Genomic DNA, 19,879 nt, shown 5'->3' on the forward strand with positions numbered 1-19,879 from the left:
ACAAGCTCCTCTGGCCTCTTAGCCTCTCTTTTCAACACTCCAGGAAAAGGAATGCTTACTTACATGGCAGGACAGCATCTTTGAGATAGTGACTGGTTTATTTTCTTCCTTTTGCTCTTGCTGGGATTCAAATGATGAAGCTGTGGTTCATCCAACACCTCAGGGAAGGGCTGCAGTAGGGCAGAAAGCAGAATGAAAAAAAGGTTGGTTTCAAAAGCCTAAAACCCTTAAAGGAATGATGTCCCAAGGGAACAGCCAAATTGTTTACATACAAATCCTGAGGAGGCGCAGGAGTAAGTGGAGAAAAGAATCATTCCTCTTCCCCATGAACTGCCCTGCCCGCCTCCTGTTATGGGCTGAATATGTCCTCCTAGATTCATATGTTGACGTCTTGACCCCTAGTACCTCAGAATGTGACCTTATTTGGAAATAGACAATTGGTTAAGATGAGGTCATACTGGAGCTGGGTGAGCCCCTAATCCAGTATGACTGGTGTGCTTACAAAAGGGGGAATTTAGAGGTAGACGTGCACACAGGGAGAACGCCATGTGAAGATGAAGGCAGAAGTCGGGGTGATGCTTCTCCAAGCCAGAGGTTGCCAGTGAACCACCAGAAACTAGAGGAGAGGCACGGAAGATTTTCCCTCACAGCCCTCAGAAAGAACCAACCCTGCTGACACCTTGATCTCGGACTTCCAGTCTCCAGGACTGTGAGACCAAAATTTCTACTGTTGAAATCACCCGGTTCGTGGTGCTTTGTTATGGCAGCCCTAGCAAACAAATATTTCCCCACCCCCGCTTATAACTCCTTACCTACAACAGAGTCCCCTGGAGTGGGGCTGGAAAGAACACTGAGAGGAACCAGGCTGTCTCAGGACCTGGAGAGAGGGCCCTGTGCCGTGTCCCCAGCCAAAGCTCTAGGAAGGACCAGCAAATCCTTGGAGAGCAAGGCTTTCACGGGGCTCTAGTCCAGGCAGATTGGACCTTAGGCAGCCTTGAAGAGCTCCCATGCCTGGAGAGGCAAAGAAGCAGCTGAGTGATGAGATCGTGAATGAGGGACCCCTGAGTAGTGTTGAGAGGTCAGATAACACGGAAGACTACTCCCCGACCCCTGCACGTATGCCTTAGCGTTGCAAGTTCCCTGGAACTCAGATGTAACGCCATCTCGACTGAGATTGGGTTTCTGCCTGAATCTCAGGAGAATGGGAGCTCAAAAGAGGAGTGAAAGAAAAACAGATTTCAATTCGTTTGGAAATTGAGATTTGTGCTTGCCAAATTTACAGTGGCCTTAAATCTCTATAAAGTCCTTTCAACTGGTGAGCTGGGCCTTGGGGTGGCACTAGGCTTCCCCGTTTGGGTCTTGGGGGAGCTTCTGCAACCTCCCCAGGCTGCCTTTCCCCTGGTTCCTACTTTGCTATCTGCTGGTTATTTTAAGGTGTGTATGTTAGGGGTGAAGGAGGAAAAATGAGACCCTGGCTTCTCTTTTCATCACCAGCTGCTTAAGGAGAAGAAAGACACAAGTCACAAAGAGAAAGGCCAATAGAGAGAGAGATTCGTACCCGCATCCTCCATGCCCACCCCACCCACAGATCCCCTTACTGACTGAAGCCCAACTCCAGGCTCTTTGTTCTTGCAGAGTGCTTCACACCTTGGCAAGTGTGCGTTACCCACACCAGTAATGGCTCCACAGTCATAAGCAGGAGGCAGAGAAGCGGTGCACTGGGCCTCTGGGACTGCCACCCCCACCCTATTCCCAGCTCCCTGTGTGGCTCTGGTTTCTACCTCGTCTGCGACTCTCACGGCAGCCTTCGAGGATGTTCTGTGATGTTATGGGGAGTGCATTATGGCCCCAGAGACACTTTCCACTCTAACTGGGGCAGGAACACCCTAACCCAGAAAATTCATCCTTATGGGCTTGGGTAATGGCATCAGTTTCAGGAGAGAGGAAAAGGCCTCACCTGCACCCATGAAATCCCATCACCCAATGCATTTATGCTGCCATCCAGTCGTCCTCAGGATTGACTGGAAAACAAGTTTATAATGGGGAGAGGAATTCTATTCAGTCCAGCAAGTGCACAGTGAGCACCCACTGTGGCTGGCATTGGGAGACAGTGACAAAGACTCCCAGCACCTGCCCTCCAAGAAATCAGAGCCTGGGAGACTAGACCTGCCCTGTCTGTGTGTAGTATTATCAGGTTCAAGTGAGAGAAGAGAGCTGCCATTTTCTGAAAAGCTAAGCCTGGAAAGTATGGTTATTGTTGTTAGGCATGAATTTATAACTGCATAGAAGAAAAATACTATGCAAATGCCAAATACGAAGGAATATGATCATACAAGGTAAAAGCACAATAATGAAGTTATAGAAGATTCATTTTGGCTGGGATCTGGGGAGTCTTAGTGGGTGACAGTCTTGAGGGACAGGCAGGATTCCCCCTTTTTTCTTTAAGGAAAATGCTTTTCCTGATTATAAAAGTTACACATATTTACTGTCAATACACAAAATCATGAAGAGGAAAAACTCCATCTCCACCCAAAGATAATCCCTACTAGCAGTTCCCAAAGCTATAGTAGTCAAAACAGTATGGTACTGGCACAAAAACAGAAATACAGATCAATGGAACAGGACAGAAAGCCCAGAAATAAACCCACACACCTATGGTCAATTAATCTACAACAAAGGAAGCAAGAATACACAATGGAGAAAATACAGTCTCTTCAATAAGTAGTGCTGGGAAAACGGGACAGCTACATGTAAAAGAATGAAATTAACCATATACAAAAATAACAACCCAATCCAAAAATGGGCAGAAGACCTAAACAGACATTTCTCCAAAGAAGATATACAGACTGCCAACAAACACATGAAAGAATGCTCAACATCATTAATCATTAGAGAAATGCAAATCAAAACTACAATGACATATCATCTCACACCAGTCAGAATGGCCATCACCAAAAAATCTAGAAACAATAAATGCTGGAGAGGGTGTGGAGAAAAGGGAACACTCTTGCACTGCTGGTGGGAATGTGAATTGGTACAGCCACTATGGAGAACAGTATGGAGGTTCCTTAAAAAACTACAAATAGAATTACCATATGACCCAGCAATCCCACTACTGGGCATATACCCTGAGAAAACCATAATTCAAAAAGAATCATGTACCAAAATGTTCATTGCAGCTCTATTTACAATAGCCCAGAGATGGAAACAACCTAAGTGCACATCATCGGATGAATGGATAAAGAAGATGTGGCACATATATACAATGGAATATTACTCAGCCATAAAAAGAAATGAAATTGAGCTATTTGTAATGAGGTGGATAGACCTAGAGTCTGTCATACAGAGTGAAGTAAGTCAGAAAGAGAAAGACAAATACCGTATGCTAACACATATATATGGAATTTAAGAAAAAAAAATGTCATGAAGAACCTAGGGGTAAGACAGGAATAAAGACACAGACCTACTAGAGAACGGACTTGAGGATATGGGGAGGGGGAAGGGTGAGCTGTGACAAAGCGAGAGAGAGGCATGGACATATATACACTACCAAACGTAAGGTAGATAGCTAGTGGGAAGCAGCCGCATAGCACAGGGAGATCAGCTCGGTGCTTTGTGACCACCTAGAGGGGTGGGAGGGAGGGAGACGCAAGAGGGAAGAGATATGGGAACATATGTATATGTATAGCTGATTCACTTTGTTATAAAGCAGAAACTAACACACCATTGTAAAGCAATTATACTCCAATAAAGATGTTAAAAAAAATAACACCATATACAAAAATAAACTCAAAATGGATTAGAGACCTAAATGTAAGACCGGACACTATAAACCTCAGAGGAAAACATAGGAAGAACACTCTTTGACACAAATCGCAGCAATATCTTTTTTGATCCACCTCCTAGAGTAATGAAAATAAAAACAAAAATAAACAAATGGGACCTAATTAAACTTAAAAGCTTCTGCACAGCAAAGGAAACCATAAACAAAATGAAAGACAACCCACAGAATGGGAGAAAATATTTGCAAACGAAGTGACCAACAAGGGCTTAATCTCCCAGATATACAAACAGCTCATGCAGTTCTATGTCAAAAAAAAAAACAATCAAAAAATGGGCAGAAGATCTAAATAGAAATCTCTCCAAACAAGACATATAGATGGCCAAAAAGCACATGAAAAGATGCTCAACATCACAAATTATCAGAGAAATGCAAATCAGAACTACAATGAGGTATCACCTCACGCCGGTCAGAATGGTCATCATCAAAAAGTTCACGAACGATAAATGCTGGAGAGGGTGTGGAGAAAAGGGAACCCTCCCTACACTGTTGGTGGGAATGTAAAGTGGTACAACCATGATGGAGAACAGTATGGAGGTTCCTTAAAAAACTAAAAATCGAGCTACCATATGATCCAGCAATCCCACTCCTGGGCATATATCTGGAGAAAACCATAATCCAAAAAGATACATGCACCCCAATGTTCACTGAAGCACTATTTACAATAGCCAAGACAAGGAAGCAACCTAAATGTCCATCAACAGAGGAATGGATAAAGATGTGGTACATATAAACAATAGAATATTACTCAGCCACAAAAAGGAATGAAATAATGCCATTTGCAGCAACATGGATGGACCTAGAGATTATCATACTAAGTGAAGTAAATCAGACAGAGAAAGACAAATATCATATGATATCTCTCATATGTGCAATCTAATTTTAAAAAATGATACAAATGCACTTACTTACAATACTGAAACAGACTTGCAGATATCTAAAACAAACTTATGGTTACCAAGGGGGAAACACGGTGCGGAGGGATAAATCAGGAGCTTGGGATGAACATGCATACGCTACTACATATAAGATAGATAACCAACAAGGACCTACCGTGTAGCACAGGGAACTCTACTCAATATTCTGTGATACCTATATGAGAAAAGAATCTAAAAAGGAGTTAATATATGTATATGTATAACTGAATCACTTTGTTGTGCATCTGAAACTAACACAGTAAATCAACTATACTCCAGTAAAATTTAAAAATACATACATACACACACACACACACACACACACACATATATATAGAAAATGCAAAAAAAGACCATATCCCACTTTTTTTTTTAATTTAAAAATATATCATAAAAATGCCTCCAGATCATTTAGGCAGCCAGCTGTGTCAGGAATCAGCCCCATCCACCAGCAGATTAACACTAGATCCAGGACCCCCTGGCCCTGCAACCACCTACCCCAGAACCTGGCTCTGCCCACTAGTGGGCTGGCACTAGCCCTGGGACCCCCTGAGGTTCTGCAACCAGCCAGCTCATGACCTGGTCCCGCCTACCAGTGGCCGGCAGCCACGGCACAAAGTAGGGCCTGGCAACCGACTGGACCGGGGACCAGCCACACCTAACAGACTACCAACAGTAGTCAGGAGTTTTCTTTATGTTTCCTATGCTTGGGGTTATTTGAGCTTCTTGGATATGTACGTTTATAGTTTTAATCAAATTTGGAAAATTTTTGGCCATTATTCCCTCAAACCTTTTTTCACTTCCTCTCTCTCTGCTCCTTTGGAAACTCTAATACAGTAACAGATTGCTTAATGCTCACTGATGCTCTTTCCAGTTTTTATAATTCTTATTTTTTCTGTTTCATTTTGTATAGTTTCTGGTGTTACATCTTCAGGCTCACTAAACTTTTCTTCTGCAATGTCAAATCTGCCGTTAATCCTATCCAGAGTATTCTTCATCTGAGATATTGCAGTTTTCATCTTTCTGCTACTTTCTTGAAAATACAAAATATACTTTTAGCAACGTTTAATGTTCTTATCTACTAATAATATCAACTTTTATTTTTGGGTCAGTTTTGATAGATTTTGCTCCTCATTATGGGTAGCTTTTTCCAGCTTTTTTGAATGTCCTGCTAACTTTAGATTGGATGCCAGATATAAATATTTTCTTTTTGGGTGTTAGATACTTTTGTAGTCTAATAAATATTCTTGAGTTTTGTTCTGGGATGCAAGTAAGCTTCCTGGTAACCAATGGTTCTTTTTAGGTACTGCTCCTAAGCTCTGTTGTTTCTCATTTCTCAGGGATCACTGTTCTTTGTTACCTGATTTCCAATGTCTTCAAAACTGTATTTTACATTTTTTGTAGTTCTTTAGCTGTTTCATGCAGGAGGGTAAATCAAGTCTCTTTTACTCTATCTTGGCCAGAGATTGAAGTATCTCTTCATTAAAAGTTGAAGTGAATAAACGTTATAAGAGTTAAGCTGAATCCGGACTCATTCGGCTCTGTCTCAGAGACTGGAGTAGGGATACTATGGGCCTCTATTTCCCTCATTGGCAAAGAGCCTCCAGAAAAGGGCCTCATCCAAAGGGGAGGGGACAGAGCTGAGGTGAACCTGCCTGGCTTAGGGTCAAGGGGCCACAGTAGGAGGGGATCAGATGCTGATTGTTCTATAGCCCTGTCCCATGGAATAGGAAGAGAGGACTGTAGTGAAAGTATGAGAAGACCTTGTAAGTTCATACTCCCCAAAATATCTATGGGATACTGAAAACGCAGTGTGGCATGAGCACGTAAGGAGAGGCAGCCAGAATGGCTGGTGCCTGGCACTGGTGCTCATAGAAGAAAAAAGAAGAGGACAGTATCCACTTCCTCTCAGCCCTGTTTCGGTAGAGATTTGTGGTAGCTGGAGCTTCTATTAAAGGGCCAAGGTCAAAGCATGAAGCGAGATTTGGGGAAGCAAAAATGGCCTCTGACAGAAAAGTTCCACATAGTGTGTGTGTACATACACAGGGCAACCAGGAGAGGGGTGGGGGGCAACACGATCGTGGGAACCGCAGGGTAGTGTGGCTGCTTTCAGTAACTGCATTTTCAAAGACTTTAGCTACCAAAGTGACCCACTCTTTCCAGACATGAGATCTGGTCTTTCTGTGGTGCTGAGGTCTGTGTTTGTCTCTAATGACTACATCTTTGCCCTGGGCAGCCTACAGGTGGGCCTCCCCAGCGGAATAAACAGGGTCAGGGCTGAAAGCCCAAAGCTCTCACGGTGCTTCCTCAGAGGTTTGTTTTTACCACTTGCCAAAAACGATTGAAGGAGTCTTAAAACAGGTGGGAAAAACTTACATTGAGTTCTTTATCGGGAAGCTCTGAAACCCACTTGTCAAAGGTCTATCCCAAGGCATAATTAAGTGAATGGAAAAGGACCAGTCTTAGGCACAGCACAAAAATAGCTGAACGTCTGTTAAATTCTGCAGCTTAGGTTGAGACAAAGACTGTGAACCTTCTTGAATGTCGGTGGAAGTAGATCAAAAGGGAAATGTGTGCTAGGCCTTTACATGAATATACCGTTTTTCCAAATAGGAAATATCCCATTCTTGGACCATATTGCACAGCAAAAGTGGGTGGCCCTGGGCAGCACTGAGTAATAAAGTAGTATTCAACTGAGAGTTCTAGGTGAAAGGAAAAACTTAGAGGAACCCTGAGTAGCCGCTTTTACAATAAAATAATCCAACCGTAGTAGACCATAATGATCCAGGCGGCGCTCACCAAGAGAAGGGAGTTGGTGGTTTGGCCTGTGGTGACCATGCTGATCTCACTGTCTGCCATACTTGGCTAGCAGTTAGTAATCTCAGCTTTTTTCCCTTCAGTTTCACTCATGTGAGTTATTTCTCATCAGACCACGGTAAATTCCATCAGAAGCCACACAGCAGTATTTCATGTTTACCAGCTAGAAGAACACCAACAGTGCTAGCCCACTACTCAAGAGTGGTAACACTTTCTAAATTTACCCTTACACTGAAGTTTCTACTGTGGCCTAACTCAGCAAGCTTCACTTAGGACAGACTCTCTAGCCCGGAGCTAAAGTTCACTTAAAACTCGATGAGCCTAGTGCCCACCAATCCTGCCAGCTATCTCTTTGCACCCTCTTCTTTTAGAACTTAAAAAAAAAAAAAAACAGTAAATTTGTTCCTTCATTCATCTATCCATCCACCCATCCACTCATCCATTCAACTAATGAATATTGGTGCCTACAATGGGCCCAGTTCTCTGATGGAGCTACACAGATAACATGGACAACAATAGCGATAAGGAGAGAGATGGCACCAAAATGGCAACATAGGAGCCCCCAAGCTCTATCCCTGCACAGAGACCAGTAATTAGACAGCTAGCCGTGAAGAAAAATAGCTCTGGGAGAGCTCTGGATTCCACTTAGAAATTTTCGCACATAGTGGAACAAAAACCCTGAGAATAAATGCACAAGAAGAGAAGAAAATTAGTTTCATCTTGCCTGCATCATCCCATCCCTCAAGCTGGCACTCCTTAGCGCCAAGAGGGAACTTCCCAGATAGAAAGAATTCTCCTTTCTAGGAAAGGAACAGTCAGGTGAGCAGCTTCTCCAGCCTTTCTGGGTGCCACACAAAGGATCTGCTTAGGTTTCACCCCACAGACAGGAAAAGCTGAGATGTACGGAGATGGCTAGGAGCAAAAAGAAAAGTGGTCATAGAGTGGCAGGCATGACAGTTCACAGTGACCTGCTCTGTAGACAAACCCAGCAAGGAGCCTTTGCCACTGAAGAATCAATCGCTAACACAGCTGCCAGCCCCCCTGCAGATTGCACCAGCTTTTGCCCTATAGGTATCTGTGCTTGCCGATGCCAGCTGCCTGAGTCCCTCCCTGATCCATCACCTTCCCCAACCCCATATCCCATCTTCCTCCAGAGCCTGGGAACTGCACTGGCAGCTAGCTCAGGCCTCTGAGGCTGCACCAGTGTGAAACACCAGCTTAGACCCCTGCGGATGACCCCCTACTGTTGAGCGTGCACTCAGAGCCAGCCCCTCCAGCTCACTTTTATGCTGCCAGCCTGACATCCATCACTAGCCTTCACCCAGCTGCACACCTGGGGGAGACTGTACAGCCACTAGGAGAGCATGCTGACAGCTAGGGCTCCCATAGCTCCTTGTGGGCCCAGATCAGGCCCTGTCTTATGTCACTGGCCTGAACGACTGTACTTACCTATAGCTAGAGTTCCTCCAGCTGTGCACCTGTGCACCTCCAGCCCAATCCCCTTCACCGTGCAGTTCACACACCCAGGGGAGGACTGTACAGCCATGGGAGAGCATGCTGATAGCCAGGGCTCCAGTAGCTGCCAGTGAGCTTCTAGTTGTCCCTGACCCTTGCTGCCTACACTGGCCCCCACCACGTTGTGTGTGCCTGCAACTGCCACCTGCCATGATATAGGCGCCTGCAGCTGGCCCCTACAGCCAAGTGTGTGCATACTACCGCCACTGCCTGCCCTGGTCCCTAGCTGCTGGATCTGCAGACACCACTGAGGACCCCAGCAGCTCTTGCAACCATTGCAGACTCCCCACAGTCCTTGCCAAGGACATACCGTTGTTGACGCTGGGAACCCCAGTGGCCTGAGCTGAAGAGACATAATGCCCCTGATGGGCCTGTGTGCTGCCACATGCCCCCAAACTTGGCACCACTAGACCTGACATCACAGCATGCTCCCGTGTGCACCCACCCACAGGTGAAGGTCTTTCCTTACCAAAGTCAGTCCACAAAGTTTGGAAGAGGCAACTGCTTCTTTAAATGCACAGACACCTAAACAAGGCTACCAGAATCATGAAGACTCAGAAAAACATGACTCCATCAAAGGAATACAGTAAACCTACAGGAACTGGCCCCAAAGAGACGGAGTTCCAGGAACTGTCTGATGAAGAATTCAAAATAGTATTTCTACAGATGCTCAACGAGTCAAAAGAGAACACGGATTAAAAATTTAATGATAGGGGAGGACCTTCAAGATGGTAGAGGAGTAAGATGTGGAGATCACCTTCCTCCCCACAAATACATCAGAAATACATCTACATGTGGAACAGCTACTACAGCACACCTACTGAACGCTGGCAGAAGACCTCAGACCTCCCAAAAGGCAAGAGACTCCCCACGTACCTGGGTAGGGAAAAAGAAAAAACAGAGACAAAAGAATAGGGAGGGGACCTGCCCCTCTGGGAGGGAGCTGTGAAGGAGGAGAGGTTTCCACACCAGGAAGCCCCTTCATGGGCGGAGACTGCGGGTGGCAGAGCGGGGGAGCTTAGGAGCCACTGAGGAAAGCACAGCCACAGGGGTGCGGAGGGCAAAGCGGAGAGATTCCCGCACAGAGGATCGGTGCTGACCAGCACTCACCAGCCCAAGAGGCTTGTCTGCTCACCCGCCGGGGCAGGAGGGGCTGGGAGCTGAGGCTCGGGCTTCGGTCAGAGCGCAGGGAGAGGACTGGCGGTGTGAACACAGCCCGAAGGGGGCTAGTGCACCATGGCTAGCCGGGAGGGAGTCTGGGAAAAACTTTGGACCTGCCTAAGAGGCAAGAGACCATTGTTTAGGGGTGCACGAGGAGAGGGGATTCAGAGCACCGCCTAAACGAGCTCCACAGTCGGGCACGAGCCCCACCTATCAGCGTGCACACCAGAGATGGGCATGAGATGCTAAGGCTGCTGCTGCCGCCACCAAGAAGCCTGTGTGCAAGCACAGGTCACTATCCACACCTCCCCTACCAGGAGCCTGTGCAGCCCGCCACTGCCAGGGTCCCGGGATCCAGGGACAACTTCCCTGGGAGAACACATGGCATGCCTCAGGCTAGTGCAACGTCACACCGGCCTCTGCCGCCCCAGGCTCGCCCCGCATCCGTGCCCCTCCCTCCCCCAAGCCTGAGTGAGCCAGAGCCCCCTGATCAGCTGCTCCTTTAACCCCGTCCTGTCTGAGCGAAGAACAGATGCCCTCGGGCAACCTACATGCAGAGGCGGGTCCAAATCCAAAGCTGGGCCCCAGGAGCTGTGCGAACAAAGAAGAGAAAAGGAAATCTCTCCCAGCAGCCTCAGGAGCAGCGGATTAAAGCTCCACAATCAACTTGATGTACCCTGCATCTGTGGAATACCTGAATACACAACGAATCATCCCAAAATTGAGGCAGTGGACTTTGGGAGCAACTGTAGACTTGGGGATTGCTGTATGTGACTGACTAGTTTCTGATTTATATGTTGATCTTAGTTTAGTTTTTAGCGCTTGTTATCATTGGTGGATTTGTTTATTGGTTCGGTTGCTCTGTTTTTTTTTAATACTTTATTATATTTTTATTTTAATAATTTTAAAATTTAATTTAATAACTTTACTTATTTTTTCTTCCTTCCTTCCTTCCTTATGTCCTTCCTTCCTTTCTTTTTTTTTCTCTCTTTTCTTCTGAGCCATGTGGCTGACAGAGTTTCAGTGCTCCAGCCAGGTGTCAAGCCTGAGCCTCTGAGGAGGGAGAGCTGAGTTCAGGACATTGGACCACCAGAGACCTCCCAGCTCCACGTAATATCAGTTGACGAGAGCTCTCCCAGAGATCTCTGTCTCAATGCTAAGACCCAGCTCTACTCAACGACCAGCAAGCTCCAGTGCTGGACACCCCATGACAAACAACTAGCAAGACAGGAACACAACCCCACCCATTAATAGAGAGGCTGCCTAAAATCATACTAAGTTCACAGACACCCCAAAACACACCACCAGACTCAGTCCTGCCCATCAGAAAAAACAGATCCAGCCTTACCCACCAGAACACAGACACAGTCCCTTCTTCCAGGAAGCCTACATAACCCACTGAACCAACCTTACGCACTGGAGGCAGACACCAAAAACAACGGGAACTACTCAGCCTGTGAAAAGGAGACCCCAAACACAGTAAGTTAAGCAAAATGAGAAGACAGAGAAATACACAGCAGATGAAGGAACAAGGTAAAAACCCACCAAACCAAACAAATGAAGAGGAAATAGGCAGTCTACCTGAAAAAGAATTTAGAGTAATGATAGTAAAGTTGAACCAAAATCTTGGAAATAGAATAGACAAAATGCAAGAAACATTTAACAAGGACCTAGAAGAACTAAAGAGGAAACAAGCAACAATGAACAACACAATAAATGAAATGTAAAATTATCTAGAAGGAATCAATAGCAGAATAACTGAGGCAGAAGAATGGATAAGTGACCTGGAAGATGAAATAGTGGAAATAACTACCGCAGAGCAGAATAAAGAAAAAAAAATGAAAAGAATTGAGGACAGTCTCAGAGACCTCTGGGACAACATTAAATGCACCAACATTCGAATTATAGGGGTCCCAGAAGAAGAGAAAAAGAAAGGGACTGAAAAAATATTTGAAGAGATTATAGTTGGAAACTTCCCTAATACGGAAAAGGAAATAGTCAATCAAGTCCAGGAAGTGCAGAGAGTCCCGTACAGGATAAATCCAAGGAGAAACATGCCAAGACACATATTAATCAAACTATCAAAAATTAAATACAAAGAAAAAATAATAAAAGCAGCAAGGGAAAAGCAACAAATAACATACAAGGGACTCCCCATAAGGTTAATGGCTGATCTTTCAGCAGAAACTCTGCAAGCCAGAAGGGACTGGCAGGATATATTTAAAATGATGAAACAGAAAAACCTGCAGCCAAGATTACTCTACCCAGCAAGGATCTCATTCAGTTTCAACGGAGAAATTAAAACCTTTACAGACAAGCAAGAGCTAAGAGAATTTAGCACCACCAAGCCAGCTTTACAACAAATGCTAAAGGAACTTCTTTACGCAGGAAACACAAGAGAAGGAAAAGACCTACAAAAACAAACCCAAAACAATTAAGAAAATGGGAACATACATATCAATAATAACCTTAAATGTAAATTGATTAAATGCTCCAACCAAAAGACACAGACTCGCTGAATGGATACAAAAACAAGACCCATATATATGCTGTCTAAAAGAGACCCACTTCAGACCTAGGGACACATACAGACTGAAAGTGAGGGGATGGAAAAAGATATTCCATGCAAATGGAAATCAAAAGAAAGCTGGAGTAGCAATTCTCATATCAGACAAAATAGACTTTAAAATAAGGACTATTACAAGAGACAAAGAAGGACACTATATAATGATCAATATGGATTGATCATAGGGATCAATCCAAGAAGAGGATATAATAATTGTAAATATTTATGCACCCAACATAGGAGCACCTCAATACATAAGGCAAATGCTAACAGCCATAAAAGGGGAAATCAACACAATATAGTAAGGGACTTTAACACCCCACTTTCACCAATGGACAGATCAACCAAAATGAAAAAATAAGGCAACACAAGCTTTAAATAATGCATTAAACAAAATGGATTTAATTGATATTTATAGGACATTCCATCCACAAACAACAGAATACACGTTCTTCTCAGGTGCTCATGGAACATTCTCCAGGATAGATCATATCTTGGGTCACAAATCAAGCCTTGGTAAATTTCAGAAAACTGAAATCGTAACAAGCATCTTTTCTGACCACAACGTTATGAGACTAGATATCAATTACAGGAAAAAAACCCCATAAAAAATACAAACACATGGAGGCTAAACAATACACTACTTAATAACGAAGTGATCACTGAAGAAATCAAAGAGGAAATCAAAAAATATCTAGAAACAAATGATAATGAAAACACGATGACCCAAAACCTATGGGATGCAGCAAAAGCAGTTCTAAGAGGGAAGTTTATAGCAATACAATCCTACCTCAAGAAACAAGAAACATCTCAAATAAACAACCTAACCTTACAACTAAAGCAATTAGACAAAGAAGAACAAAAAAAAACCCCAAAGTTAGCAGAAGGAAAGAAATCATAAAGATCAGATCAGAAATAAATGAAAAAGAAATGAAGGAAACGATAGCAGACATCAATAAAACTAAAAGCTGGTTCTTTGAGAACATAAACAAAATTGATAAACCATTAGCCAGACTCATCAAGAAAAAAAGCGAGAAAAATCAACAGAACTACAAATGTACAAGGAGACGTAACAACTGACACTGCAGAAACAGAAAGGATCATGAGAGATTACTACAAGCAACTATATGCCAATAAAATGGACAACCTGAAAGAAATGGACAAATTCTTAGAAAAGCACAACCTCCCGAGACTGAACCAGGAAGAAATAGAAAATATAAACACCAATCACAAGCACTGAAATTGAAACTGTGATTAAAAAACTTCCAACAAACAAAAGCCCAGGACCAGATGGCTTTACAGGCCAATTCTATCAAACATTTAGAGAAGAGCTAACACCTATCCTTCTCAAACTCTTCCAAAATATAGCAGAGGAGGAACACTCCCAAACTCATTCTACGAGGCCACCATCATCCTGATACCAAAACCAGACAAAGATGTGACGGAAAAAAACCCCCAAAAACTAAAGGCCAGTATCACTGATGAACAGAGATGTAAAAATCCTTAACAAAATATTAGCGAACAGAATCCAATAGCACATTAAAAGGATCACACACCATGATCAAGTGGGGTTTATCCCAGGAATGCAAGGATTCTTCAATATACGCAAATCAATCAATGGGATACACCATATTAACAAACTGAAGGATAAAAACCAGATCATAATCTCAATAGATGCAGAGAAAGCTGTTGACAAAATTCAAGTCCCATTTATGATAAAAACTCTCCAGAAAGCAGGCATAGACGGAACTTACCTCAACATAATAAAGGTCATATATGACACACCCACAGCCAACATCGTTCTCAATGGTGAAAAACTGAAACCATTTCCACTAAGATCCGGAACAAGACAAGGTTGCCCACTCTCACCACTATTATTCAACATAGTTTTGGAAGTTTTAGCCATGGAAATCAGAGTAGAAAAAGAAATAAAAGGAATACAAATCGGAAAAGAAGTGAAACTGTCACTGTTTGCAGATGACATAATACTATACGTACAGAATCCTAAAGATGCTAACAGAAAACTGCTAGATTATAATTAATGAATTTGGTAAAGTAGCAGGATACAAAATTAATGCACAGAAATCTCTTGCATCCCTGTACACTAATGATGAAAAATCTGAAAGAGAAATTAAAGAAACACTCCCATTTACCATTGCAAGAAAAAGAATAAAACACCTAGGAATAAACCTACCTAAGGAGAAAAAAGACCTGTATGCAGAAAATTATAAGATACTGATGAAAGAAATTAAAGATGATACCAACAGATAGAGAGATATACCATGTTCTTGGATTAGAAGAATGAATATTGTGAAAATGACTATTCTACCCAAAGCAATCCACAGATTCAATGCAATCCCTATCAAATTACCAATGGCATTTTTTACGGAACTGGAACAAATCATCTTAAAATTTGTATGGAGACACAAAAGACCCCAGGAATCAGACTCCCTGACTTCAGACTATACTACAAAGCTACAGTAATCAAGGCAATATGGTACTGGCACAAAAACAGAAACATAGATCAGTGGAACAAGATAGAAAGCCCAGAGATAAACCCACGCACCTATTGTCAACTAATCTATGACAAAGGAGGCAAAGATATACAATGGAGAAAAGACAGTCTCTTCAATGAGTGGTGCTGGGAAAACTGGACAGCTACATGGAAAAGAATGAAATTAGAACACTCCCTAACACCATACACAAAAATAAACTCAAAATGGATTAGAGACCTAAATGTAAGACTGGACACTAAAACTCTTAGAGAAAACATAGGAAGAATACTCTTTGACATAAATCACAGCAAGACATTTTTTGATCCACCCCCTAGAGTAATGGAAATTAAAACAAAAATAAACAAATGGGACCTAATGAAACTTAAAAGCTTTTGCAAAGCAAAGGAAACTACAAACAAGACACAATGACAACCCTGAGAATGGGAGAAAATATTTGCAAAAGAATGAACGGACAAAGGATTAATCTCCAAAATATATAAACAGATCATGCAGTTCAACATTAAAAAAACAAACAACCGGGCTTCCCTGGTGGTGCAGTGGTTGAGAGTCCGCCTGCCGATGCAGGGGACACGGGTTCGTGCCCCGGTCTAGGAAGATCCCACATGCCGCGGAGCGGCTGGGCCCGTGAGCCATGGCCGCTGAGCCTGCGTGTCCAGAGCCTGTGCTCCATGGCGGGAGGGGCCACAGCGGTGAGAGGCCCATGTACCGCAAAACAAACAAACAAACAACCCAATCAAAAGATGGGCAGAAGACCTAAATAGACATTTCTCCAAAGAAGACATACAGATGACCCAGAAGCACATGAAAACCTGCTCAACATCACTAATTATTAGGGAAATGCAAATCAAAACTACAATGAGGTATCACCTCACACCAGTTAGAATGGGAATCATCAGAAAATCTACAGAGAACAAATGCTGGAGAGGGTGCGGAGAAAAGGGCACCCTCTTGCACTGTTGGTGGGAATGTAAATTGATATAGCCGGTATGGAGAACAGTATGGCGGTTCCTTAAAAAACTAAAAATAGAACTACCATATGACCCAGCAATCCCACTACTGGGCATATACCCAGAGAAAACCATAATTCAAAAAGACACATGGACCCCAATGTTCATTGCAGCGCTATTTACAATAGCCAGGTCATGGAAGCAACCTAAATGTCCACTGACAGAGGAATGGATAAAGAAGATGTGATACATATATACAATGGAGTATTACTCAGCCATAAAAAGGAATGAAATTGGGTCATTTGTAGGGATGTGGATGGATCCAGAAACTGTCATACAGAGTGAACTAAGTCAGAAAGAGAAAAACAAATATCGTATATTAACACATATATGTGGAACCTAGAAAAATGGTACAGATGAACCGGTTTGTAGGGCAGAAATAGAGACACAGATGTAGAGAACAAACGTATGGACACCAAGGGGGGAAAGTGGCGGGGTAGGGGTGGTGGTGGGATGAAGTGGAAGATTGGGATTGACACGTATACACTAATATGTATAAAATGGATAATTAATAGGAACCTGCTGTATAAAAATATAATAAAATAAAATTCAAAGAAAAAAGAAACAAACCTATCCCCCTCCCAGGAGTTAATGATTAAATTTTTGCTTGCTTAGTGGGTTTTTTTTTGTTTTGGTAGTATAACCAGTTTATCCCCAAATTCTGACAGAGCTGTAAAACTTTTCTCAGTATATTTATTTATAAATATTAGACATTCTATTACCTTCATTTTTTGAGGAGGGGTTGTGAGGGAGTCATCCCTCCTGAGCTGGTGATCTCTAATCTTACACTAAACAAGGTGTTGCCATAGAATTTCATTTCATCATCATCTCAGGAATTCCCTTTGCCTTTCTTCTATGTTAATTCTGTCCCTTTTTTTCCCTATGAGTGCTTTATTGTTGGTTTAAGCCTGCTTGCTTTTGTGAGACCTACCTAAACAGTGGTTTCCAGAGGCAGAGGGCACATGGAAGGAGAGAAGGAAATAGGGAGTAAAGTTGGGGATGGCTTAGAGAAAGCATTCCCATAAGGAAATGTGAAGATAGCACCCTGGGGTAATGCAAGAATACTGTGTGCTTCTGCTCTTCCTGAGACAGCAATAAGCTTCAATCATACTGAACTGGAAAGGTGAGGGTCTTAAGATAAATCTTTACATTCTTCCATGCACATAATAGGCTTAGATCTCTAATACAGAACATACAAAAAACAAGCATTAAAGAAATTGTACTTCGCCATATTGACAGAAGAGGGCATCACTAAACTAAGAATCTTGTAAACTATCACAAAGTTGCAAAAACAACTGAAGAAAATGGAATAAATCTATGCGAAGCTACTTAGAAAGACAGAGAGAATCAAACATCTCAAGCAATGAAACTCCTCCACCATTCCAAGAAAGATAAAAAACAAAACAACAGGTGGATAGCTAGTGGGAAGCAGCCACATAAGCACAGGGAGATCAGCTCGGTGCTTTGTGACCCCCTGGAAGGGTGGGATAGGGAGGGTGGGAGGGAGGGAGACGCAAGAGGGAAGAGATATGGGAACATATGTATATGTATAACTGATTCACTTTGTTATAAAGCAGAAACTAGCACACCATTGTAAAGCAATTATACCCCAATAAAGATGTTAAAAAACAAACACACAAAAAACCCAAACAACCATGAAGTGAAAGAAAATTGCAACACCATGCAATTTTCTAAATAACCCTAAAACGAGTATTTGGAAATAAGAAAAGCTATCTTCAATCAGAAATTAAAAACATAAATGGATTTGGAAAAAAATAGGAAGATATTTTAAAAAGTTACTTGAACTCAAGGAATAAATAGAACAAGAAGAAAAATTATCTTAAAATTGAAAAGTAAATTTTAAGCATTTGTTTCCTAAGGCTGCCTTAACAAATTACCACAAACTGGGTGACTTAAAACAATAGCAATTGGTTCTCTCACAGTTCTGGAGGCCAGAAGTCTGAAATCAAGGTGTCAGCAGGGCTGGTTTCTCCTGGAAGTGCTCTCCTAGTTTTCATCCCTCTCTCCTAGCTTCTGGTGACTGCCAGAAATCCTTGATGTTCTTTGTTTATATATGCATTATTCTAATCTCCACCTCCATCTTCATATTGCCCTCTTTTCTAAATGTCTTCTCTCCCTTCCCTTCTCTTCTCTTCTAGGGACAATTGCCATTGGAATTCGGGCCCACCCAGCTAAGCTAGGATGATCTCATCTCAAGATCCTTAACTTAATTACATTTGCAAAACCCCCTTTTCCAAATAAAGTCACATTAATGGGTTTGAAGTGGACATATCTTTTGGGAGGCCGACATTTAACTCACTACAGCACCCAAGGGAGAATGGACTCAAACGGAAATTTAACAAGCAGCACCGAAGAAAGACAAATAATCAGCCAAGAAAAGGAAATAAGATAAAGTAAAAAGAGTCAGGAAGGAAATGATTGACACAGAAGACAGGCAATGCAATTTAGATATAACTGGAGCCCTTGAAGAAGAATTATAAAACAATGGAACTATTATTTAAAATTATAGTTGAAGAAAACGTCCCAGAAATAAAACATGAATCTACAAATTGAAAGGATTTGCTATATAGATAAGAAAGTTAATCTGAAATGGTCAACTCCAAGATAACCTAATAAAACAATCTCATTCCTTCATTGTACATGTCTATTTTTTCACCAAGCCCACACTGGCTTGATTACTATAGTTTTATCATAAGTATCAAAATCAGGTAGTACAGAGTTCTTCAACATTGCTGTTTTTTTCAAAGCTGTTTTGGGTATTCTAGGTCCTTTGTATTTCCATATAAATTTTAGAATCGACTTGTCTACTTCTACAAGAGAGCCTACTATGTTTCTGATTGGAATTCTGTTGAAATTATAGATCAATTTCAAAATGACAATTTAACAATATTGAATTTTCTAATCTATGAATACAGTGTATATCTCCATTTATTTAGGGCTTTGCTTTCTTTCATTGGTGTTTTGTAACTTTCAGCATATAATCCTGCACATATTTTGAGATTTATATGTAAGTTCTTCATGTTTTGGTATAATTGGTACTATTTAAAATTTTTAATTTCTAATCATTTCTACAATATATATATTCAATTGTATCTTGACAACTTCTCTTATTACTTTCTAGTATCTGTTTTGTAGGATATTTCATAGAATCTTTGGCATTTTCCATATATAAAATCATTTCATCCATGAATGGAGATGTTTTATTTCTTCTTTTCCAATATGTATGGAATTACTTCTTCTTGCCTTACTGAACTCGTTTGATGTTAAGTAGGAGTTTTGGGAGTAGACATCCTTGCTTTGTTTCTGATCGTAGCATCAAAGAAGTCAATCTTTCACCAGTTAAGTATAAGACTGTAGGGTTTTTGAAGACTTCTTTATCACAGAGGGAATAGAAATACACTGAGTATTTTTTTTTAATCATAAATGCATATATTTTGTCTCTTACCATGTTTTTTGACTCTTTTTTCTAGTTTTCATTTTTATGCTGAAATTCTCCCTCTGTTCATACATGTTGTCCA

The 19,879-nt window shown here is 42.0% G+C and overlaps 1 protein-coding gene and 1 long non-coding RNA gene across 2 annotated transcripts in view; one reads left to right on the top strand and one right to left on the bottom strand.

Annotated features, from left to right (window-relative positions):
• The window catches only part of ST6GAL1 (ST6 beta-galactoside alpha-2,6-sialyltransferase 1), a 156,393-nt gene extending 137,398 nt beyond the window's left edge, over nucleotides 1-18,995 (top strand). The window contains exon 8 of the mRNA XM_073804009.1: nucleotides 18,500-18,995. Within this exon, the coding sequence (XP_073660110.1) occupies nucleotides 18,500-18,546 (47 nt within the window). The 3' untranslated portion in view covers nucleotides 18,547-18,995. The remainder of the gene's footprint in view (nucleotides 1-18,499) is intronic.
• The window catches only part of LOC109551901 (uncharacterized), a 46,198-nt gene continuing 26,397 nt past the window's right edge, over nucleotides 79-19,879 (bottom strand). The window contains exon 3 of the long non-coding RNA XR_002178603.3: nucleotides 79-170. This is a non-coding gene — a long non-coding RNA (uncharacterized lncRNA). The remainder of the gene's footprint in view (nucleotides 171-19,879) is intronic.

This window comes from Tursiops truncatus, chromosome 4 (assembly GCF_011762595.2).
Source record: "Tursiops truncatus isolate mTurTru1 chromosome 4, mTurTru1.mat.Y, whole genome shotgun sequence".
NCBI classification, from domain to species: domain Eukaryota; kingdom Metazoa; phylum Chordata; class Mammalia; order Artiodactyla; family Delphinidae; genus Tursiops; species Tursiops truncatus.